At 43.5% G+C, this 25,286-nt stretch overlaps 1 protein-coding gene across 1 annotated transcript in view; it reads right to left on the bottom strand.

The window, feature by feature from the left end:
• Positions 1-978: 978 nt before the first annotated feature.
• Positions 979-25,286, bottom strand: part of LOC111582127 (1-phosphatidylinositol 4,5-bisphosphate phosphodiesterase gamma-1-like) — a 58,528-nt gene continuing 34,220 nt past the window's right edge. Inside the window, exons 16-32 of the mRNA XM_023290649.3 lie at positions 24,889-25,073; positions 24,305-24,505; positions 23,119-23,238; positions 22,810-22,993; positions 22,585-22,662; positions 19,532-19,635; positions 19,353-19,449; positions 19,189-19,255; positions 18,115-18,281; positions 16,053-16,149; positions 15,734-15,958; positions 7,068-7,213; positions 6,751-6,865; positions 6,493-6,654; positions 6,265-6,353; positions 4,378-4,562; positions 979-3,168 (exon numbers count right to left, since the gene is read on the bottom strand). Of these exons, the coding sequence (XP_023146417.2) occupies positions 3,108-3,168; positions 4,378-4,562; positions 6,265-6,353; positions 6,493-6,654; positions 6,751-6,865; positions 7,068-7,213; positions 15,734-15,958; positions 16,053-16,149; positions 18,115-18,281; positions 19,189-19,255; positions 19,353-19,449; positions 19,532-19,635; positions 22,585-22,662; positions 22,810-22,993; positions 23,119-23,238; positions 24,305-24,505; positions 24,889-25,073 (2,283 nt within the window). The 3' untranslated portion in view covers positions 979-3,107. The remainder of the gene's footprint in view (positions 3,169-4,377; positions 4,563-6,264; positions 6,354-6,492; positions 6,655-6,750; positions 6,866-7,067; positions 7,214-15,733; positions 15,959-16,052; positions 16,150-18,114; positions 18,282-19,188; positions 19,256-19,352; positions 19,450-19,531; positions 19,636-22,584; positions 22,663-22,809; positions 22,994-23,118; positions 23,239-24,304; positions 24,506-24,888; positions 25,074-25,286) is intronic.

A 25,286-nucleotide genomic window follows, 5' to 3' on the forward strand; every position in this document is an offset into this window, starting at 1 on the left:
TCTTCTACCTGGATTCTGACTATTTCGCCAGATTAAATTTGAGACGTTTGACTCTGAATCACCACCATGGAATGGAATTTAGGTCATGGTGAAAAATGAAAAATTGAAATTCAGAAAATTCAGGCATAACATGTCTTTACAAAAGAGAGTTGTTGTTACTCCACTACAGTGTCTACAGTTTAAACTAGAGCTACTTTCTGCTGAAGAGGCAGTCACTGTCTGCAGTCAGCAGTTTGGCCTGTGAACGACTCTGACTCCTAGCAAATCCCAATTTAACCCTATTTTTATTGCAGCTCCAGCAGCTTTATTTCACAACATAAATCCTCTCAGGGCCTTACAGTATCATATCATAAAGAGAAACCCACTGAAAAACTCCCATTGAGCAAGTGCTTAGTGACGGAGGCAAGAAAACAATTATTACTACTGCAGTTTTAGCTGCTCACAGATCTTCCTGTATCCTTTTGCATATTTGTGATTCAGATTTTTAACTTTCTCTGCCAGTTCTCCTCCATGTGGAGCCATGTTGAAGACATGCAGATAAGACACAGCCCATAGAACAAAACACATTCTGATGTTCTCAACTCATTTTATGATCATGGTCATACAGTTAGGCTGACTGGAAATCACAGGTCTGCTCGGTTGTCTTGCAGGGATCGCAAGGTTTCTAACATGTCCATCAGGTGAGTTTCTACTTTGGTCATATAATTCTGAATCATTTAGCATGTAAAAGATGCACAGAGGTGCACTCACTTATCTTGTAGTGTATGACAGATCAGGTTTAAAGTGGTGTCTATTGTCCACAATAATCTACAGTACTGGATGTAATTAATAAAGTTAATGAAATGTGGCACACTGGCTGAGATATCCCAACTTTAATGTTCATCTATTAAAATAAATGGCTTTTCATCACTCTCTTCACTATGAAAACTCACCTATTTACTTGATGAGATCTTTAAATGAAAACTACACACTCACAGGTACATGAAAGAGCTTTATTAACTGGAAACTTGCACAGGATTCATAATGCAGAGTAATAACACCGGACAGTTAGCATAGGTACAGAGAGAAAACACAACTTCAGTTTGTCAGTTTGCCTAATACACAATGGCTATAGGCCAACAGGATGACCTTTGCATAGAAGGTCCCTACCCAGTGCAACAGCAGCGTAGGGAGAAAGAGAGAGGTTGGTGTCTATGGGGACATTTAAAGGGAGCTCAGTACACAATATTAATTTCTATATAAAGTTACAGTATCTCCAATCTGAAGTCTGTTACTGTTCTTGTAGTACGTTCTTTCATCCATAAAAACGGGATCTATGCCTGTCTGATAAATAAAAGAAGTTATATACAATGAGAAATTAGACAGGGGATGAAGTAGCTACGGGGTGGGGGTGGGTGGGGGAGACATGAAGCCATGCAGTGGGACAAATTAAAGCTGCTTTTGGCAGATCCAGGACCAGTTGAGCCACATCTTGTCGATTAGAGCGATGATGGGAACTGATCCTGGTCATGTGGTTCAGTTGTGAGGCATGACGTCTGAGCCGGCAGGTAAAAAGAGTGCTCTGCTAGTTTTCTGTGATAGCCCTTATTTGTCGTATGCGTGTGTTAAACACACCTGAGCCCCAGTACAGGTGACATCCAGGGAGTGTTCCTCATCTCCACCCTCGCTCGCCATTCTCATGCCTCTGAAGGTAGTATAGACACATTTAGAGCCCTTAGAAGAAGTATTAAAAAACCTTCTCAGTGTGGTTTGAATGAGGATTCGTTTGACAGTTTGTGCTCTCCTTCATAGAACAGGAAGGTCTGTGACAGGAGCCTCCAACACCTGGAGGCAGAGTTTGTGTGAAGATCCCCCCCAAAAAAAAGACTTAGTCTTGATTAGAAGGACCAAACTTCAGTCTTTAAATCACTTGAAACCCATTTCATGAGTAGTGGTGTGAACCAAACATTCCCTCTCCAGTTTTTAGTAGTTTTCCCTTAAAGGGCAACTATTCCAGTTGTAGAGAAAGCAGTCAGTTTTCTTGAACTTCTTTAAACACATGAATAACTATACTCTAAAATGCACAATAACAAAGGCACATACAGGATATTTCCTTTTTGCTACGTGTGCCCACTGCTCCCTTTTTCCATCCAGATAGCGTTTTTTTTTTTGTTTAACCTTCCTACGTTTGTGTAACCTGAGTTTTTGTCTCCCTTTTAATCCTGTTTTTCTTACTAAAGCCTGAAACACAGTTAAGAGCAAATTTAAGGAGTTCTCAATTTCATTCCAGTTTTTTATTGAGTTTTGTTGTTTTCCTTCCACTATCTCTTAGGCGTGAGCTCAAACACTGCTGAAGAGACAGAATTGTCCTAACTAGGTGTGTTCTGTGCATTATGGGTTTTTTTTCTACTTGAACGCAATCTTATTTTGTTTCAAAATGTATAGAATATGCTGAAAATGCCAACATGACATAGACTTTTTGTTGTAGTTGCATTTAGCTAGCAGGATGTTTATGATAGTTGCATAAAACTCTATCAGAGCCACTCATCATGATTACTACATCAACTAATGATCGTTTTAATTGTCACTTAATGTACGGATTACTTTCCAAAAATAATGACTAATTGTTTGGTATATGAACGGTCAGAAAATAGTAGAAAATACAATGAATTATTGTTTTTCTGACCAACAGTCAAAAATGTTTAATTTAAAATGTCACAACACAAAGAAAAGCAGCAAATCACCAGAAACCCCCAGATGAAACCAGTCATTTCAGCTCTAATCATCATAGTGAAATTCACAAATCTATCTTTTAACCTCTCCGGCCTGTACTGTTCTCATGGAAACATCAGGAGTAGCCCTTCTCCAATTTGCTCATGATGTGTTTCAGCCTTCAGCCCATGATTGTTTTTATAGCTTAGTTTTGCTTCTGTTTGTCGCTGTTTCATTCTGCCGTCAGCACAGAACGGTGCTGTAATATCTCACATCTTACTGTGAGGGAACGTGTTGTTTTTTTCCAGTTACAAACGGATTGCATGTCGCTGCTGGAGAGCCTGTGGCTTCTGTCAGGCTGTCACTGCTCAGCATGTCAGGCAGCGTTTATGGTGAGTTTAGGCTCTCTGGCAGAATTAGCTGCGCTTTGCTGCCACCTGCTGCCTCAGCTTCTCCCTCCTCTTCTTCTCCATCAGCCTGGAAAAGTGGAAAAAGATGTCATGTTGCGTGTGAGATACAATTACTTTGAGGATTATTTCTCAAGTGTTGAATTCAAGATTAAAGATACAGCTGCAAAAGACAGGACGGGTACATTTTCTTTCAGTGTCTCAGTTTTGAATTGTTGGTCTTATATAGCTGTCAGCAGGGCTTATAGCTTAACCCTGTGAACCCCTAAACCCGCTGGAGAGTTTGAAAGGCAAGTTATCTTTTCAAAAAACTAGCAAAATGACACTATTAATCAGAGGCAAAAACTATAAAAACAGAAGAATGGTCAGATTTTCAACAATCCTGGAACTAATCCATGATGACATAGAACTGTCGGGAAAACGATTCAAATCTAAGATTGAAATCATGAAATTTCTCCAATATCAGGTTTTTCCACACGCGTCATGGAAACATGGAAACACGTGAAAAATGTACAGTGTGAAGCCATTTTTTTCCAGTGTTTGCAACACCTATGGACACTTGGAAAAATGTTGTGCATGTTGATTCTTTAATTTCATTTATTTTTTCCAGTTTTTGGAAAAGAAATAATTAACCCCTTGATGCCTGTATTTACAATTAAATACAAAACATTTTTTGTGTTTTTGCTTTCCAGCTGATGCTAAAATAAGTGGAGATTGCTAATTTATCTATTACACATAGAACAGATATATAATAATAATAACAGATATATAATAATTAGGTCCCACTCTGATCGGTCCGAAGAGAAACCAGTGCTTGCAAAAGGTTCCAAGGTACGTATTGAATATGCACAAACCGGCATTGGGGGAATGGATACACTGTCTCTGCTGCAGTCTGAATGAAAGTGGTATGTTGCGAATTCGCAACAACAGGCGTAAAGGGGTTAAAGAAATTCAACTTATGCCTTTTCTTCTTTATGATTTATGGCATTAGAAGTGTGTCATACTGCACAGAAAACATTTCTAAGTTCTCTCTCCTTCTATTCATGGTTGTAGAACTTCTAGAATGAGCCCACAAGGAGTAAATAAGTGACAAGAGCAAAAAAAAAACACCCAGAAACTAAGAGTTAAATACTGTTGGCCTTTTGCATTTACAAACATAGTCAACATTGTTTCCTACTATTTCTTCAACACCAACCAAAGATACCTCACAGTTAAATGGATGTCTGCACACATCAGTCACTAGATATTTCTGTTCTCTTCCCATGTGCTGTGTTCTCACCTGCGGTTGCGAGCCTCCACCAGCTCGCTCAGCTGATCCTGAGCCGCTCGTAGCTCCTCCAGACTCTGCTGGTAGCTCATGTCTGCTGAGCCTGACCTCTCCAGGAGAGAAACCTGGTTGGATAGCTCGCTGGTTCGATCCCGCAGCCGCTGGATGGATGTGTACAGGTTCTCGTCGTCTTCCTCCTGTAGCAGCAGCGTGGATGGAGAGAACAGCAGTTACACAAGGCATGTGTGGACTACAGCTTAGAGATGGGTTCTATTTTGTACTGACTGTCTAAATGAATGATTCCATGCTGAATGTTGAAAAAGAGAAAAAGATCAACGTCTTCGCTTCACTTCAGAAAACAGTTTAATGATTTAACAGGAGGAATGACAATAATAATAACAATAAAGATGTCAAATTAACTGAGACATTTATTTTAATGAATGTATGTGGATGCTTTGTTGAAACAACAAATTGCACTACTTACTTTAGGTTATAAAGTATTATAAATGATAGCTGGCTACATTATCCACCTTGAGTCACAACAGTCTTGTCAACTGTGATGTGAACAGCCAGTATAGAACAGTAACTGTTCAAGTTTGACATAAGACGCAGATTTATCAGCTTTTATATCAAGGATAAAAAAAACAAAACTTTGCATTCGGAAATTGTTACATTTCAAGAGCAAACCAACTGCAAACAAGGGATATGAGTATGGATGTAAAATGTGTGCGTTGGGCTCTAGGTGTTAAAGTGGACCTCTGCCTGGTACTGGTGCTGAATGTCAAAGAAATGTCATTGATAATACTGTTTTGGGTTTTTTCAATATACAGAATATTTGACACTCCTGCCAGTGACATAGGTCTTTTATTAATATTTTGTCAACTGTTATGCAGATCTGGCTACTGGTTTCTATCATAAAACCCAATCAACACAAACCAGATACATACTGGACTCATTTAAAATCATTTTAAAACATCAGTTGTGATATCCATCTCTGGTATTTATTGCCTTACTTTTTGGAATTTTTCTAAAAAAATACACGACCGTTCAAAAGTTTGGGGTCACTTAGAAAATGTCCTTATTTAAAAAAAAAAAAAAAAAAATGAGTTTTTTTCAATGAAGGTAACATTAAATGAATCACAAATCCAGTCTAGACATTGTTAATGTGGTAAAGGATTATTCTAGATGTAAACAGCTGATTTTTAATGGAATATCTCCATAGAGGTACAGAGGAACATTTCCAGCAACCATCACTCCTGTGTTCTAATGCTACATTGTGTTAGCTAATGGTGTTGAAAGGCTCATTGATGATTAGAAAACCCTTGTGTAATTATGTTAGCACATGAATAAAAGTGTGAGTTTTCATGGAAAACATGAAATTGTCTGGGTGACCCCAAACTTTTGAACGGCAGTGTATATGTTCATGTTGTGGTATAGATTGGTATGTAAAAAACAAATACTTTGTTGTTGTTTTTGTTGCTTTCAACTATATCTTTGAGACCTGCCATGGCTCGGCATCAGCAATGATCTCCCAGTTCAGTTGGATTTAAATTTAAGAATCAACCATCATTCACAGATTTACTGCTTCAGTTACAGATACATACTAACTTCTAATAATTTTCTGCTAAGGTGCACATTTTAGCCTGAACAATAAACCATGATCCCCTCTATAGTTTGTAGGCCAATGTAAGAAGCTGAAAGTCTGCTCATTAATTCATCTGCACTGCTGGTAAGAGAGACTGATATCAGCAGACAGAAATTATTCAGCACTGAGAAAAAAAGCACTAATGTAAAGACTGATCTGAGGAGCATCTATACTGAGTAAATACTGCGATCTATCACCAAAAGTTATGTTTTTAATCCACCCTCTAGCAGTATGGAGGAAAAAGTGTTGTGTACCTTTGCATTGACGATCTCTATGTGAACCAGAAGTGATGCCAAATCCAGCTCCTCGCTGTAGCTGTTCTTAAGAGGTACACTCCTGTAGCCTGGCAACACACAACAATGAACAGATTCAACACAGAACAAAAACAAAACACTTTGAAATCAGACTTCTTGAGTAATGGGTGGAATGCAGTTATCAAGCTCCATCTCATCCTTGTGTTTGGTGGTAGTTGAAACACTCACCTGTTCGCAGCAGACGCACAGGGTAGGTCGCCTGCGCCAGGAAGTTTGGATCACTGAACATGTCCTCCTCGTACACCATGAAGCGCAGGAAGGAGAAGGTGGGGTTGTGGATGTCGAACACAAACTGCCTCTGCACCCACACAGGATTCAGACCGTTATCAGCTGGGAGGGTCGAGAGGAACATGCAGTTAACATGCAGCAGGAGAACACGAAGCCCTGACGTTTGACACCATCTCTGCCGCTCAGCAGGCGTCTTACCCACGACGTCCGTTTTGCACTTGCAGCTGTCGTAGTCGGCTCCACAGATTTCCACCTCCACAAAGGGGCAGACGATGCTGCGGCCGTTTTTAGGCAGATGACGAGCTCCCAGCACCTGATGCAGGAGACAGAGCAGGAAGATTTGACAAAGTGGAGGAAGATGGTATGGACGGATACCGGACTACTGTAGTAATACTGAGCTGTAATACAGATAAGCTCCTGAGAGTCAGACAAATAACTACATGTGACATGTTGTTTTTGCTCTTTCTGTAATCAAACTCCTTCCTGAATGACAGTCATGTCGTAGTTAATCTGACCTGTAACTGGATGGTGATTGGCTCCACATGCAGCGTATCCTTGTCGAAAGGGTCAAAGGCATCGTCCCTCATGATGTCAGGCTGGGGAACGTAGCCGCTGCCACCTCCGAGCATGAACAAGGCCTGGTTTAGCTGCATGGGTTTATCTACAAGTAGACACACATTATTTGTATAAGCATAGGTATTCACAGCTAACACAGTCAGCGATGGGAGTCTAACCAACACAGTGAGCTGTGTCCTTTACAGGACCCAAAGAGAAATATCACGTGATGACGGCTGACTGAAGGACGTGTTTTGTCGGGCTCCCGCTCCCACATTATTATTAGTCGCAGCGAGACAAACTCCTTGTCCTGCCGTGACAGACTTTTGACAGATTTTTATTTTTGTACAAAGCTACACCTTCTGATGAAAAGACTTTGAGCGTAAACCACCTTGTAAAGAACTTTCAGACTTCGCCGGTCAGAGGCTAACCGCAGCTAACTGCTAACGGACAGTGCTATCAGCAGCGGCTAACTAGCTGCGGTGGCTCAACACGTCGGTGTGTTACAGTGTTACAGTGTTTGGATGCAAACAGCAGCAGATAAGGGCTTTATAGCACCACAGTAACAATCCTAGTTCACTGTTTAGTTTTCGGAAGCCAGGGACATGGCGGACACAGCCAGGGACTCTTCACCGGACACCACTTCCTTGTCTGCCCCCCCCCACACCTCTGAACTAGATGCAGCCAACACAACCATCATCCGCCTGAAGGCTGACATCCGTCGTCTAACTGAGGAGCTAAAAATCAAATCAGATATACTCACCTCCTACATGAACGTCGCCTGCAAGCAGTCCCGCTACCTCGCTTCAGTCCAGTCCTCCCTCCATGACACCCTCCCGTGGGTCCCCGTCAGCCCCCGGCCCTCGTCCTGTTCAACCCCGAACCGACATCCATCCTGGTCCGAGGTCGTCATTCGTGGCAAAAGCAGCCGCAACGACCACACCGTCTCCCCGGCCCGACCAAATCTCATCAGCTTTGCGGCTCTGTCCCTACCGGCCAAGCCCCGGCCCGCCAACCCGGCGGCGAGGCTGATCGGCGGCGACGCCTCCTCTTCCTCCAACCTGCCAGCTGCCGGAGCCTCTGCGGCTCCCATCCGAACAGACGACGGACCGCCAAAGGCTCTGGACCCCCCGACGTCCAACGCTGCGGATCGGCCGGCCTCCTCATCGGGGGCGGCTACTTCCCGGTCGCCGCTGGACGCCGGCGCAAAGACCACCTCCGCGCAAACGTGCGGTGGCCCCCGGGCTCAGCCTGGCTCCACCGGCAGGGTCTCCCCTCCGCGGGCGACCGGCAGCACTCGGTCCTCCTCCGGAGAGCAACAAACCCAGCGGTCCCAAACCCGGATATCCTCCGCAACCTCCCGACGACGTCTGCTGCGGGACGCGGTTCGCCGCCACTCCGCCGGGTCCGTCGGCAAAGACTTGGACCATCATGGCAGCTGTCTACAACCCGAGTTTGTAGACTCCTCATCGCCGCGTTTCCATCGCTCCACCATCACCTCCACCCTTACCGACACCGAGCCACAGGGACAGCTGGCACCCGCAGCGGCTCCTCTGCACACCAGCCCCGACGCAACCTCAGCCGGAAGCCCTCCACGCCACCTCTCCCGTAAGTTCACAACCTCCCGTCCACCACTTGCCCCACTCTTCGCCCCCTCTACGCTCATCATTGGCGACAGTATCATGAGAGGCATCAGGTTCTTTAACGCTATCACACTGTCATTCCCCGGTGCTACAGCTGCAGACATCGCTGTTAAAATTCCTTCCGTTCTCCGCTCACTCCCCTCCTCTGTACACCGCATTATCCTTCACGTCGGCTGCAACGACACAGCGCGCCCCCAGTCTGAGCAGACAAAACGTGATTTTCAAAATCTGACGGACTTACTGAAAGACTGCGGAAAGTCTATTTTTATTAGCGGGCCCCTACCAACGGTAAACAACAACTCTGAGCGCTTCAGCAGACTGCTCAGCCTGAACACCTGGATTAGCTCGTTCTGCCGTGCCAGCAGAATTAACTTTATTGACAATTTTAACTGTTTCTGGAACAGGCCAGAATATTTTAACAGTGATGGCATCCATCCAAACAGGTCCGGCAGATCACTTTTAATCTCAAATATCCAATACACCGTCCACACTTCAGACTGACTAGTGCCAGTGTTTACATCCATCTCTTCTTCACGCTCCACTGAACCGCCTCCCAGCTACAGCGCCCCCCTCTGTCCCCACCTGGAACTCCCCCCATCTTCCCCTCCAGCACACCCACTGCCTCCCCCCTCTGGCTCCCCTTGCCCGTCACCCCCCGCAGTACCAGAATTCAACAAGCTGCCAAATCCCCACCATCATCAGCTTCAGACAACCTCGGCAGCCCTCCCTCAGAAACTGCCATTTTGCTAACCTTCGCCCACTTCCACGGACCTCACAGCCTTGTCCCCAGAAGCCCTCCCCTAATCACACATCCACACTTCACCTGAACTTTGCCCTCTTCAACACCCGCTCCGTCACCAGCAAAGGCCCCACTCTACAATTATTCATCCTGGACAATAAACTGGACTTCCTCTGTCTAACCGAAACATGGCACAAACCACTGGACTTCTACCCACTCAACCAAGCCACCCCCTCCGGATACACGTACCTCAACTCACCCCGCCCAGAAGGTCGAGGAGGCGGCATCGCAGTCATCCACAAACAGGTCTTCACAACCATCCCACTTTCCATCCCTGCCTCCCCCTCCTTTGAACACCTTGTTTTTAAATCACCCGGTCCCACCCCAATGGTCACTGCTATCATTTACCGCCCACCTAAACCAAACCCCTCATTTCTCCCTGACTTTTCCCACTTTGCCACCCAGCTATTAGCTACATCTCCGTCAGTCCTCATCCTTGGTGACTTCAACTTTCACATGGACAACCTTCACAGTAAATCTGCCTCTGACTTCCTAGATCTCCTACAATCACTCAACCTCACCCAGCATGTCAATTTCCCCACCCACAACCATGGACACATCCTCGATCTGGTTTGCTCCTCTGGTCTTACAGTCCTAAATATCTCCAGCTGTCATCTCTCCATCTCTGACCACCTAGCAATAACTATGGACATCAGCCTCCCCACCCCCCTGCCCAAGGAAAAACGGACAATCTTTTTTAGAAACACCAGATCACTCTCCCCCTCTGTATTCTCCGCCTCACTGACCACTGCATTGTCCGTCTCCCCTCCCCCGTCAATCAATAACCCCACTGACCTCATCAACCACTACAATCATACTCTCTCTTCCTGTCTTGATCAGCTTGCTCCCCTCAAATCCAAATTAGTTACTTTCTCCCACTCTGCTCCATGGTACACCCCTGAACTCCACCTCATGAAAGCCCATAAACGACAGCTAGAACGTCTTGTCAAGAAAACAAACCTGACGGTTCACCGCCAAGCCTACTCCGACTTCCTCCAACAATACAAAGACGCCCTGAAATCTGCACGGTCCACTTTCTACTCTGACCTGATCAATACCAGCTCCAACAACCCCAAATCCCTCTTCTCAACTGTCAATAAACTCCTTGCCCCCCCGGACACCGTCTCAAACTCGTTCACCACTGACAAATGCAACCTGTTCCTCTCTTTTTTTCATAACAAAATCATCTCCATCCACAGCAGCCTTGTCACCTCTCCCACTTCACTTGATCCCCCCTCTCCTCCACCAAACCCTCTGAACTTTCCCCCCCTGGCCCACTTCTCGCCCGTTTCCCCCCTGGACCTGCCCAAATTCATCACTGGAACTAAAAACTCCACATCCTGCCTGGACCCCATCCCCACTGCCCTCCTCAAAAACTGCCTCCCTGTTATCGCCCCCCTCATCTCTAACATCATCAACACTTCCCTCAGTACTGGCTGTGTCCCCTCACCCCTCAAGCTCGCCTCTGTCTCCCCCATCCTCAAAAAACCTGGTTTGGATCCAACCTCCCCTCACAACTTCCGGCCCATCTCCAATCTCCCCTTCATATCCAAAACATTAGAACGTGTCGTCGCTGCCCAGTTGAAAACTCACCTCACCTCCAACAACCTGTATGAAACCTTTCAATCCGGATTCCGCTCTCATCACAGCACTGAAACTGCTCTCCTCAAGGTCACCAATGATCTCCTCCTCTCCTCAGACTCTGGACAAGTCACCATCCTCATTCTTCTCGACCTCTCTGCAGCATTTGACACAATCAATCACTCCATCCTCCTGTCCCGCCTTCAATCCTCCATTAACATCACCGGCACCGCCCTCACCTGGTTCACATCATATCTCACTAATCGACAACAATTCATCAAGGTCAACAACTGCACATCACCCACCGCCCCCCTGTCCCATGGTGTCCCTCAAGGATCAGTACTTGGCCCCCTCCTCTTTATCCTGTACCTCCTCCCCCTCGGCAACATCATCCGCCGCCACAACCTACACTTCCATTGCTACGCCGATGATATCCAACTCTACATCTCCACCAACACCACCGCCACCACCACCCTCCCCTCTCTCTCCAGCTGCCTGGCCGACATTAAATCCTGGATGAGGAAAACTTTTCTCCTGCTAAACTGTGACAAGACTGATCTCATCCTTATTGGACCTAAATCACACACCATTTCCCCACCCCCCCATTACCATTGATAACACCACCCTATCTCCTTCTGCTCACATCCGCAACCTCGGTGTGATATTTGACAGCAACCTCACTTTTGAACCCCACATTAATCAGATCACCAAAACTGCCTATTTCCATCTCCGCAACGTCGCCCGTCTCCGCCCCTTCCTCTCCTTCTCAGCCGCTGAAACCCTCATTCATGCCTTCGTCACTTCCCGCCTTGACTACTGCAATAGCGTTCTCTTCGGCTCCACCTCCAAAGTTCTCAATAAACTTCAACTCATTCAAAACTCTGCTGCCCGACTCCTCACCCGAACCTGTTCTCACGACCATATCACACCCGTCCTGCGGAACCTCCATTGGCTCCCCATTTCACACCGCATCCAGTACAAACTGCTTCTCCTCACCTTCAAGTCCATCCATAATCTAGCCCCCTCTTACCTTACCGATTTGCTCCTCCCCTACACCCCCCCCAGGAATCTCCGTTCCTCCCACACAAACCTCCTTTCCATCCCGCACAGGACCAGCCGGCGACATTGGGGGGACAGAGCCTTCGCCATTGCCGCCCCCACTCTCTGGAACTCACTCCCCCATGCCCTCCGTGACTGCACCAACCTCACCACATTTAAATCCCTTTTAAAGACTCACCTTTTTAGATCTGCTTTCCTTAAGTGATTCTGTATTTTATCTTGAACTTGTTTACTATCTACTGATTTTAATTATCTGTTTTGTTCTATCTTATTGTATTTTATGTACAGCGTCTTTGAGCTTTTGGAAAAGCGCTTTATAAATAAAATTTATTATTATTATTATTATTAAATACTCCTAAAATGACATTCTAGGTCACGCAGCCTATGTACCATTTTAAATTGTCATTTTTGTCTTGTTTAATCTGAGTGTTCTTCATGCTGTCTTGAAAAAAATTACCAAAATTACACCATTGATCAGATCCAGAAACTGTAAAAGCACAACGAAGAGCTGGATTCAGAACCTTTCAGTGGTCCTCAACTAATCATGTGTGTTATTTTATTCAGAACAAAAATCTAAAAAAAACCCCAAAAAACTAAGCTTAAAATTAAGATGCTGTATCACTTTGTTTAAATATAACCACTGAATTGTATATTTCCTGGTTTCAGAATTTGTTAAAAATAAACTAAGATTCTGTTAAAAAAAAAAAAAAAAAAAAAAAAACAGTCACAATTATAAACAAGAAAAACACTCAAAGAGCGCAGTACTCCAAAAGGACTGCTCAGTCGGATCATTTCCAACGGCTGAAATCTTGAAAAAATTTATGGCAGGAATCTCGGCAACATAGAATTTGTCCATTTAACATAGATGTACCCACAAACAACATGACCTTGCATTGAACACGGGCGTGTGTTATGCATGTGTACGTTATGTATGGATACTGAATCGCATGACCTAAATATGCAGCGGGTGTCGGGAATTGATTGGACTCAGAAACACCCCCACAATTTAAACAATTGTTCCTTGTATCATTTCCAATGGATAAGTCCTGATAAATCCACAGTGGTAGATTTTTAGTCAGATCGCAATCATGTGATCATCAGCAGGCAGCTGACGTAGCATTCACTTGTCATAGTTGCATAGTTATGACGCCGTGCCGCTATCTCACAACGATACAGAAATCTTGAATAAATCCAGACTACAAGCCACATCACTGCCAAAATCTAATCACTTGGTCCTCATGTCATTTCTGACCTTCCCTGAAAATTTCATCCAAATCCGTTAGTCCGTGTTTGGGTAATGTTGCAAACAGCCAAACGTATGATGGGACCTTCTGGCTGAACTGCAGGTTGTGTTTACCCAGAGCAGATAGGAGACATGTAGCTAAATATCTATAGTATGTAGCATTTGGTTCCAGTATAGGCAACATCTGTGGGCACTTGTTGAATCCAGTTTTTTAAATGTTTGTACAATAAAAAAATCTAAACTATTCCACTTAAGTTTTGTCTGATTTCAAGATCTATAGCATTATTGTTTTGTCACTGTGTGAACAGAAAGTTTGTCTCCTGTAAACTTACTCATCACACACTGACCTGGAGTCTGGAAATTAAGTGCGACCAGCTGGGAGCCACAGAGCCACATGGGCAGCGGGTCGTAGTTGGATGAGTCCAGCCTCTGTCCCCTGGGGTAAACTCTGGAAAGCTGACGGCGGTTGTATTGCAGGAAGCGCTTCCCTCGGCTGCGAGTCGCAAACTTCTCTGCCTTCGTCTCTGGGAACGAAGACATGTCCCGGTAACACGCTCGCTCCGTCCCGATCTCTGCAAACAGCAGCAGATCAAAGAGGAAATGAGACGCCAGTACATACAGAAGATGTTAAAGCAGTGAAAGGAATGGGAGGAGTTTGATCCTCACTGTCTTCGTTGAAGGGAACAGGTCTGCAGTAAACCACAAGCTCAGAAAGCTCCACTGCGATCTTCTTCCTCCTCTCCATCTGTTTCTCCTCCTGCATCTGTTACCATGGAGATTAGACAACCACATCATGACATCAGACATGACAGCAATTCTAAACTAATTGTAAAGTGGGGCTCCAGTACAGCCAGACAGAAATGAGGAAGCCTCTTGGATGTGAGGTGAAATGTTGTTCATAACCAAAAAGCATTCTGAAGCATCATGAACTGCCACGAGGAAGAGGACTGAAAGTTGACACAACCACCTTCCTGCAGGTGAGTTAGCATTTAAGTAACCAAGTAAAGCTGACAAAAGTAAAATCCTCGCAAAAGGTGAAGTGATTGCTCAAAGCCTAAAATGACATTCTAGGTCATGCAGCCTATGTGCCATTTTAAATTGTCATTTTTGTCTTGTTTAATCTGAGTGTTCTTCATGCTGTCTTGAAAAAAATTACCAAAATTACACCATTGATCAGATCCAGAAACTGTAAAAGCACAACGAAGAGCTGGATTCAGAACCTTTCAGTGGTCCTCAACTGATCATGTGTGTTATTTTATTCAGAACAAAAATCTAAAAAAAACCCCAAAAAAACTAAGCTTAAAATTAAGATGCTGTATCACTTTGTTTAAATATAACCACTGAATTGTATATTTCCTGGTTTCAGAATTTGTTAAAAATAAACTAAGATTCTGTTAAAAAAAAAAAAAAAAAAAAAAAAAAAAGAAAACAGTCACAATTATAAACAAGAAAAACACTCAAAGAGCGCAGTACTCCAACAGGACTGCTCAGTCGGATCATTTCCAACGGCTGAAATCTTGAAAAAATTTATGGCAGGAATCTAGGCAACATAGAATTTGTACATTTAACATAGATGTACCCACAAACAACATGGCCTTGCACTGAACACAGGCGTGTTATGCATGTGTACGTTATGTATGGATACTTAATCGCATGACCTAAATATGCAGCGGGTGTCGGGAATTGATGGGACTCAGAAACACCCCCACAATTTAAACAATTGTTCCTTGTATCATTTCCGATGGATAAGTCCTGATAAATCCACAGTGGTGGATTTTTAGTCAGATCGCAATCATGTGATCATCAGCAGGCAGCTGACGTAGCATTCACTTGTCATAGTTGCATAGTTATGACACCGTGCCGCTATCTCGCAACGATACAGAAATCTTGAATAAATCCAGACTACAAGCCACATCACTGCCAAAATCTAATCACTTGGTCCTCATGTCATTTCTGACCTTCCCTGAAAATTTCATCCAAATCCGTTAGTCCGTGTTTGGGTAATGTTGCAAACAGACAAACGTATGATGGGACCTTCTGGCTGAACTGCAGGTTGTGTTTACCCAGAGCAGATAGGAGGCATGTAGCTAAATATCTATAGTATGTAGCATTTGGTTCCAGTATAGGCAACATCTGTGGGCACTTGTTGAATCCAGTTTTTTAAATGTTTGTACAATAAAAAATCTAAACTATTCCACTTAAGTTTTGTCTGATTTCAAGATCTATAGCATTATTGTTTTGTCACTGTGTGAACAGAAAGTTTGTCTCCTGTAAACTTACTCATCACACTCACACACTGACCTGGAGTCTGGAAATTAAGTGCGACCAGCTGGGAGCCACAGAGCCACATGGGCAGCGGGTCGTAGTTGGATGAGTCCAGCCTCTGTCCCCTGGGGTAAACTCTGGAAAGCTGACGGCGGTTGTATTGCAGGAAGCGCTTCCCTCGGCTGCGAGTCGCAAACTTCTCTGCCTTCGTCTCTGGGAACGAAGACATGTCCCGGTAACACGCTCGCTCCGTCCCGATCTCTGCAAACAGCAGCAGATCAAAGAGGAAATGAGACGCCAGTACATACAGAAGATGTTAAAGCAGTGAAAGGAATGGGAGGAGTTTGATCCTCACTGTCTTCGTTGAAGGGAACAGGTCTGCAGTAAACCACAAGCTCAGAAAGCTCCACTGCGATCTTCTTCCTCCTCTCCATCTGTTTCTCCTCCTGCATCTGTTACCATGGAGATTAGACAACCACATCATGACATCAGACATGACAGCAGTTCTAAACTAATTGTAAAGTGGGGCTCCAGTACAGCCAGACAGAAATGAGGAAGCCTCTTGGATGTGAGGTGAAATGTTTTTCATAACCAAAAAGCATTCTGAAGCATCATGAATTGCCACGAGGAAGAGGACTGAAAGTCGACACAACCACCTTCCTGCAGGTGAGTTAGCATTTAAGTAACCAAGTAAAGCTGACAAAAGTAAAATCCTCACAAAAGGTGAAGTGATCGCTCAAAGCTAAAAACTAACTTATCAGCTAGGCACACTGCAAGATGTCTTAAGGACATAAAGACCTGGATGACCTATAATTTCTTACTACTAAATTCAGACAAGACTGAAGTCATTGTATTTGGCCCCAAACATCTTAGAGAATTGCTTTCAAAGCATATAGTTACTCTGGATGGCATTACATTGGCCTCCAGTACTACTGTGAGGAACCTCGGTGTTATCTTTGACCAGGACATGTCCTTTAACTCGCACATAAAACAAATCTGTAGGACTTCCTTTTTCCACCTGAGAAATATTGTAAAAATCAGGAACATCCTGTCTCAGAGTGATGCAGAAAAACTAGTCCATGTATTTGTTACTTCTAGGCTTGACTACTGTAATTCCTTATTATCAGGTTGTCCCAATAGCTCTCTGAAATATCTACAGCTGATCCAAAACGCTGCAGCCAGAGTACTGACGGGAGTTAGCAAGAGAGATCATATTTCTCCTATATTGGTTTCTCTTCATTGGCTTCCTGTTAAATCTAGGATAGAATTCAAAATCCTTCTTCTGACATATAAAGCTCTTAACAACCAATCTCCATCGTATCTTAAAGACCTGATAGTACCATATTATCCTAGCAGAACTCTTCGCTCTCAGACTGCAGGCTTACTTGTTGTTCCTAGAATCTCTAAAAGTAGAATGGGAGGCAGAGCCTTCAGTTATCAGGCACCTCTCCTGTGGAACCAGCTCCCAGTTTGGGTTCGGGAAGCGGACACCCTCTCTATTTTTAAGACCAGGCTTAAAACCTTCCTTTTTGACAAAGCTTATAGTTAGGGCTGACTGGGGGACCCTGACGGGATGAGCTGGTGTTTTCATTTGCACAACTGACTTCCCCTTTTGACGTCCCTTTAGTTTTCCCCTAGTTATGCTGCTATAGGCCTAGGCTGCTGGGGAACCTCTCTTGATGCACTGAGCCCTTCTCTAACTACCTATGTATTTACTACATATACCATTATTGCATTACATTCACTCTGTTTCTTTCTGTGTCCTTTCTCCGAGTGTCCCTGGTCCCAGAGCTGGATGCTTCAGATGTGTGGTTGTTCTCCCACCTCCAGCTGCCCATTTCCACCGATCTACTCTGCATTGCCCTTACTATACTTGATTTGCTCAACTACATATTTTTGAATTTACCACCAGCTATATATGTAGTATATTTAATGCCAGAGCTGTACACCATAGCAGTAAACTATAATTAGTTTCCATGTTAGTTGTACTTTGCATGTATCATCTGTCTTATCATGCATGTATTAAACTGTGTGTTTTATGGTCCTTGTGTCCCCACCTACCTCTCTATCTCTACCTCCACCTCTAACCCTCTACCTGTAACCCTCTACCTCTACCCCTCTATCTCTACCTCTCTACCTCTTCTGTCCCTCTCAACCCGCCCGGCCAGCAGGCAGATGGGTCCCCCCACATTAGAGCCGGGTTCTGCTCGAGGTTTTTTTCCCTGTTAAAAGGGCGTTTTCCTTGCCACTGTCGCCTTTTGGCTTGCTCTGGGGGTCAGGCATGTGGGTTCTGTAAAGCGTCTCGAGACAATTTGACTGTTATTGGCGCTATATAAATAAAATTGAATTGAATTGAATTGAATTAAAAAGCCTAACGGATGTGTTGGTCTGTCTGTGTTGTGCAGCGTCGCACTGACCCGAGCATCGGCGTTCTGTGCAGCCTCTCTGATCTTGCTGACCCAGCTGGTGAGATCCTCCAGACTGTCGGCCGCCACATCCAGAGTCTGGACCGGGTGAGAGGAGAGGTGCTGGGAGTGGATGGTGAACACAAAGGGCCGCGAATTCTTCCCGTCTTTATGCACCACTGAATGGATCAATGGAGGAGTGACAGGTAGTTTAATGTGACAAACAGGTTACACAACACTGTAGCTCTACTATTAGAGCTATTTTAAAAAAAAACAAAAAAAACAAGAATTAGTGAGGATTTCTACCACTGAATTTTTGTACCCAGAGGAAATCCTGCAATAGTCTCAGGGACCCAAAGCAAGTACATGTACAAATCTTTTGCATTGTTCTGCAAAGTAAACTGAAGTTGTGAGTCAGTGGTAAATGTATTGTTCAAACACCAACATGGACCAAAGTCACTGGGTGTGCAATTGAGAACAGATCACTTATGTTAAAACGATATTTATCCAATATGACAATCTACTGTGGAAATATTTTACATATTGGAAATATTGTAGAAGGTCCCCAATTCGCGTCCAAGCCTGGGCCTGGGATCTTTCTGTGTGGAGTTTATATGTTCTCCCTGTACATGCATGGGTTTTCTCCAGCTTCCTCCCACAGTCCAAAAACATGCTGAGTTTAATTGGTAACCCTAAATTGTCCGTAGGTATGAATGTGGGTGTGATTATTTTGTACGTTAAGGATAAATCCTTGTATATGTATCCCTGTGATAGACTGGTGATCTGTCCAGGATGTCCCCTGCATTCACCCTGGGATAGACTCCAGCCCCCCACGACCCTAATGAGGGTTAAACACTGTATAGATAATGGATGGATGGAAATATTGTTTGACAGTTCCAAGACAAAGGATTCAATTCTTCTGCTTTTCTTTTACATGTTGAGGTTAAAAATCATCATTTAGATCTACAGTTAGCTGATCACACTTAGAGAATTGAATCATAAACTGTCCCTCAGCCCCTTTCTAATTACTTTCATGTATCTAGTAAAACGGCATCACTTCTACTTTCAGACATTCCGTTTACTCACCAACATGGCAGGTGGGTACGTCAATGAAGCCCTTGAGGAAAGAACCCAGAGGACTGTTCTCTGTGGACTGAAAGAACACAAAAGAAAAACACACATTGTTAGAATAATTCCATCCAACAAATGCATGACAATCTTTTGACCGTCGTGTGTGAAACAGAGCTCACCGCTTCATCCAGTTCTCTGGTGGGAGAGTTGGGCACCTCCTCCACGTAGTTTGCAGGGAACCACAGCTGCTTCTTTCCTCCGTAGTCGCCTCGCCACCTAAACACAACACACACTTCGATGATGAGCTTTTACCCAAAACATACGAGAGGAAGTCAAATGTGCAGTGAGCAGCACCCACCAGCCGCCCTCCTGCTTGTCCACGTTGAGGATGAGCGCCTGTTTGGGGAAACACAGCTCGTCTTCTCTCTGAGCTCGATAGTCATACAGAGCTTTGACCGTACACTGAAACGCACGGCAGCAAGGAAAGGCATTAGAGGTGGCGAAAGAAAATAAAAAGTTAAATCTCTGAAAATATTTTGTTATATTATGGTGTCTCCTTGTTCCCTCACTTGTGTCTTATCCTCTTAGTCCTAACACCTTCCTGCTCAGGGACAGCAGTTGTAAATTAGCAATGTTAATTCTGACCCAGTGGTTGTGTTGAATCACTGTAAATAAACTACAGTAAACTGTACCAGCAGAGACGAATGCCACTTTATGGTGACAACACAGCTATCAGTTAGCAGCGGTTAACAGATTTCTAATACAGAGTGGTATTTTATGCGTCCATATGTGAGACACACTTCATGTGTTACTGGAACTGAGCTCAGAACAGCATTTACACAATCAATGGGTTTTAGAAGCTGCCACGTGAGGATGCCACAGTTACTTGAAATCTAGTTGAGAGAGTGTATGTGGGTAATTTTGCACCCGTACCTCTCATAAAAGGTCATCAATCATGCAGTTTTGCTGCATAAATCTCTACCATGGACATTGAACATGCAAAGAAATGGGAAACAGAACAGGCGGACATAAACTGGATTGATCCTTGATGTACAAATATGAGGTACATGTATTTTACTGTGCTTTTTTGAAATTCAGATTGACATCAGTATTGTACTTTCTACTTCACTGCATGTATTTGACCGCTATAGTAACATCACAACTTTCATCTTTCATTTTGAACATGGAGAATCAGTGGAATAAGGCAACGAGACGCACTTCATGTGTTACTGTAACTGAGCTCAGAACAGCAATTACACAGCTTTGTGTTTTAGAAGCTGCCACGTGGGGACGCCAAAGGTTTTTAGCAAACAGCATCTCCACACTCTCAGAGCTGGAGTGCAGGATTTGTACATATGCTGTTGTGAACTAAAGTTTACATACACTTGTAAAGACCATGTATAAGAGAATAGTCTTGAGTTTCCAATGACTCCTATAATTCTGAATTTTCTATGAAATAATTGAAACACATATCTTTGTCACACACAAAAAATGCATTCAAAAAACAATCAGACTTTTTACATATTTCCAGAAGACCTATAATAAATCTGTGAAAGAATCAAAATGCATGATTGTTTTTTGTGACAAAGACACGCGCTTCAATGATTCCACCCTAGAAATGTAAGAGTTACAGGAGCTGTTGGAAACTGAGGATTGCCATGATATCCATGGTCTTTACAAGTGTATGTAGCTTTTTGATTCCAGCTGTAAATATGGAGCTACATCTATCTATGAAGACAGATGAAACAAAGCAAAGCCAAATTTTAGACACGCCTTGAGCACATAAAGGTCTGTAACTTTCTTCTAAATTCAAACAAGCTCATGGTGTTGTCTTTGAACATGGAGAACTGGTGGCAGTGAGGAGGTTAGAATTGTTCTACATATGTTTTAAACACACATTGATAGCGTTTGTGTAATCAAGCTCACTGCCAAAGGAGGGGAGCCAAAGGTTCGGCACTGGAGGCTTTAACTGTTGCTAATTCCATCTTTCCTCTGTTCCTCTCACCCTGCTTCCACCCTGAGTCAGCTGGGATAGCTGCCAGCCCCCCGTGACCCTAATGAGGATTAACTGTTTTTTCTTTTCACAGCTTTCCTCTTTCCTTGAATTCCAGGTTTCATATTTTGTCTTGTTCCATCTTTCTTTAATTATTTTGAGAGCACAAAAATTCCCTCGAATAACACCCATGCAAAACTCTTCTCTTCCGTCAGTATTTACTATCAATGAATTAAATGAGTACACTGAACTGCCAATACTTTGGCTCAATAAACAAATATTTACTGTACTTTGTACTTGTGCTGCTACTGCAAAGGGTTGTGTACTTCTGACTTCTGCTGGTGATTAGAGAATCGTATTTCAATAATAGCAAAACAGAGAATTAAATATTGCAATCTTTTACTAAATTCTACAGTAAGGTATTATAATTAGGGCAGTAGCTATCGATTATTTTAGTAATCGAGTATTCTATTGATTATTCTGGCGATTAATCGAGTAATTGGGTTCTGTGCTTGGCATGTGCATTGCAGCATCAAAAGTGAAAGTGAGCGTGCTGTGCAACAGAAACAACCGTCCTGGTGGAACACGGGCGGTCATCTGCGGTGTATTGTACATATACAGTATAGTACAAGGGTATTCAACTAAAGCCATGGGAACCACACATGTAATTAGTTGATGAAGCAGAAAGCTCATAAATCTGTTTTTATGTTTGGCCCGTTTAAACTGCTGGTACTGCAGCTGATAGAACATAAGAAAACTTTAAAAAATGTGTTCATTAGTATTTATTACAGAGAACATTCAATCAGTAACATTAGTTTCACTTTGATTTGGCCACAAAGTAAAGGGCTGGTATTTAGCATCATCGCCTTGCAGCTAGAAGAACCCCGGTTCGCATCCCGGCCTGGACCTGGGATCTCCCTGCAGAGAGTTTGTATGTTCTCCCTGTACATGCAGGGGCTTTATCTTGGTACTCCAGCTTCCTCCCACACTCCAAAAACATGCTAAGGTTAACTGACAATTCCAAATTGCCTGTAGATGTGAATCTGAGGGCGACTGTCTCTGTGTGTGGCTCTGCGATGGACTGGCCACCTGTCCAGGGTGTCTCCTGCCTTCACCCTGAGTCAGCTGGGATCCTAGTGAGGATCGAGCAATGTATAGATAATAGATAGATGGATAGGTCCATATAGGATGAAGTCTGGATCCTTACTTGGACTGCGGTCCACCAGTTAGTAACCGGCATGTCGTGGATTAAATGAAGCCACGATTCAGAGAATTTTGCCTCAAGGAATTTTAGTAATCGAATTACTGGAAGAACTCAAGGAATTGTCCCAGTCCAAATTATAATCACTGAAAAGATCACACACTGATTAGACTGGCAATCTACAGGACACCATGAGGGTGTGTTCAGCCCGACTCACCCGAGCTGTGGGCATCTTATTGGCCTCCACATAGAAATGAGGAGTGCGGACCTCATACAGCGCCCCATAGTCAAGCTCCTGAGAAAACAAAGTCAAGAATGATGGTTACTTCCTTTGAAAAGTCAGATCTTGACTTATGTCTAAAAGTCAAATTCATTCTGAATGTGCAGTGAATGTATTGAATAAAATGACATTTGAAGTGATTCATTTGGAGCGAGGACTAACCGTGGTGCCCATCCGGTCCAGAGTGTCTTCATTGATGGGGTAGCGGAGCCTCATCTTGCGGTACAGAGGATGTTTCTCGTAGTAGCTCACCAGATCCACCAGACTCTCAAACTCTGCTGAGCTGCCCAACATGAAGAGACGGCCTTCCTGCTGGATACGGCAGTGTTTGATCTTACCCTCCGCCCTAGACGCAAGCACAGAAAAATAATCAGCTACAGAAATAGTAGACGCCATTTTCAAGTTGGTAAACTCTGAGCAGCAAACACATGGGTTCATGCTGTCATCTCTGAGTGTGCGTTGCCGTGCTACCTGAAGGAGATGGCGTAGGAGTTGTGTTCACTGCGTTTGCGCACCAAGAAAGCTCCGTCCCTGGGCACACGCATCAGCATGTGTTCAGCCTGAACACGGGACAGACTGGAGTGATACCACCTGGACAACAGGAAACCTCCCTTTAACAAACTAAAACCATCAGTTCCAACTTTGTTTAGTAATAAACTCGCAGTCTCAAAGATAAAGCCTATTCATGATGTGGTTTAGTGATTTTCTCTAGAGGAGATGGGGTGACACATTTTCTGAGCTGGTCAGTGGTTTTGATCTAGTTGAGAGCTTATGTAGGTTATTTTGCACTCCTACCTCTCATAAAAGGTCATCAATCATTCTGTTTTGTTGCATAAATCTCTACCATGGACATAGAACACGCAAAGAGCTGCATTAATGGGAACCAGAACAAGTGGAAATAAACTGGATTTATCCTTGATGTATAAATATGAGGTACATGTACTTTACTGCACTTTTTTGCAAGTCAGACTTGCATTAATATTGTACTTTCTACTTCACTGCTTGCATCTGACCATTACAGTAACAGCACAATTTGAAGATGATAAAATGTGTTGCTTTGTTCTAGGGTAAAATACTAAACTGGACATACAGGTATAGCTGAAAAGAGTCAGCCTGAATTCAAATGTACCCATACTGAAGCCATCGCTCATGTCAACAGTGGCTTTTTCTTTCCTTTTTTTTTTTTTTTTTTTTTTTTTGCAAAAGCCAAAAAAAAAAAAAAAAGAAAAAAATCATCACAGTTTCAGCTTCTAACAGACTTGGATAAGCTGCTTCTCATTTTGTTGCGTTTTAATAATTTTGTGGTTTGGATTGTTGATTGGACAGGGCAAACCTTGTAAAAAGCGATGTGCGTGTTTTACTTATTTCTAAAGCTGTAAAGAGCAAACAATCTGTTGAGAATATACAGCAATTAAGAGATCAATCCATAATGAAAACAGCTGCAATAGTTGCAGCCTGGTTAGAAAAAAAAGTAAAATGTGGTTTACACATTAATGCATCTATAATAACTAATAATAAGTACATTTTCCAGACTATGCTGACAAGCATTTACTGAACTAACATTCGTACGGCAGGGTTCGCACTTGTAAAGTATTTGCACAGTTTGTGTTAATACTTTTAGAGAGTGGAGCTTTTTTTTTAGAAATCAGTCACTCACTCTCTGCTCTCGTGTGCGTTGGGTTGAGGAACAGGGCTGCCCAGCCTCATCTCAAACTCGTTGCAGCGGAGCGGCGTGTCTCTGTAGTGGCAGATGAGGCGGTAGAGGCTGTCAAACACCAGGTTGTCATTCAGGTAGAAGCGGGTGGAGCCAGACTCCTGGCGTGAATGAATCCTACAGTGCTGGACTCGACCAGAGCGCCTGGAGGAGCAGCACCGGAGTTAGTACTGGGATTTGAACAACTCAGCAAGAAAAAAAACAACATTTCTCACACTACTGTCACTAAATCAAGTAAGTTATGTTTGGAGATACTTAAAGCGAAACACATGCCACTCCACTTAGTTTTTTATTCTTCTTTCATTTTAACAACTTGTCTGTACGTAAAATTTGGAGTGATACTGCGATCAAGATGAAGGTGAAATTTATGCATGAGAAAGCAAAATATTAAAAAAAAAAAAAAAAAGCCATTACTATTGTGTCAAAGGCCGGGTTTCTTGTCTGGGTTCAAAATATTTGCTCAATAAAATATGCTTTAAAAATTATTCCTAGTTCTTCCTAGTACTTCTTACAGAAAACACACTGACCAGAAGGAGAGGGTGTAGTCTCCAACAAAAGTCTCACTCTCCCGAACCAGAAAGGTGCCGTCTTTAGCCCCGCCCTCACAGTACTCCTGCAGGAGCTTCTCAGCCACCTGCCGACCATCACGACCTCCTCCCAGCTTCCCGTGGAACCAGCGCTCCGCACAGTGCTGCTCGTTGTTGTTGCACTCCTGATGAAATACAGGGGAGAGTGCATGAGAAGACAAACGTTAGTCAACAAACAAACATGCATCATGTTGAATGTGTGCTTGGAATTTGTTTTCAGGCTGGTTTGTCTGGTCATTTTTTGTGTGTATCCAGGATTTCCATGACCTTTTATTGCTATGTTCACCTTCCCTCCACTTATCATTTTGTTGTCAGAATTTACTACAAACCCTGTATGA

The sequence above is a fragment of the Amphiprion ocellaris genome, chromosome 2 (assembly GCF_022539595.1).
Source record: "Amphiprion ocellaris isolate individual 3 ecotype Okinawa chromosome 2, ASM2253959v1, whole genome shotgun sequence".
Taxonomy (NCBI): domain Eukaryota; kingdom Metazoa; phylum Chordata; class Actinopteri; family Pomacentridae; genus Amphiprion; species Amphiprion ocellaris.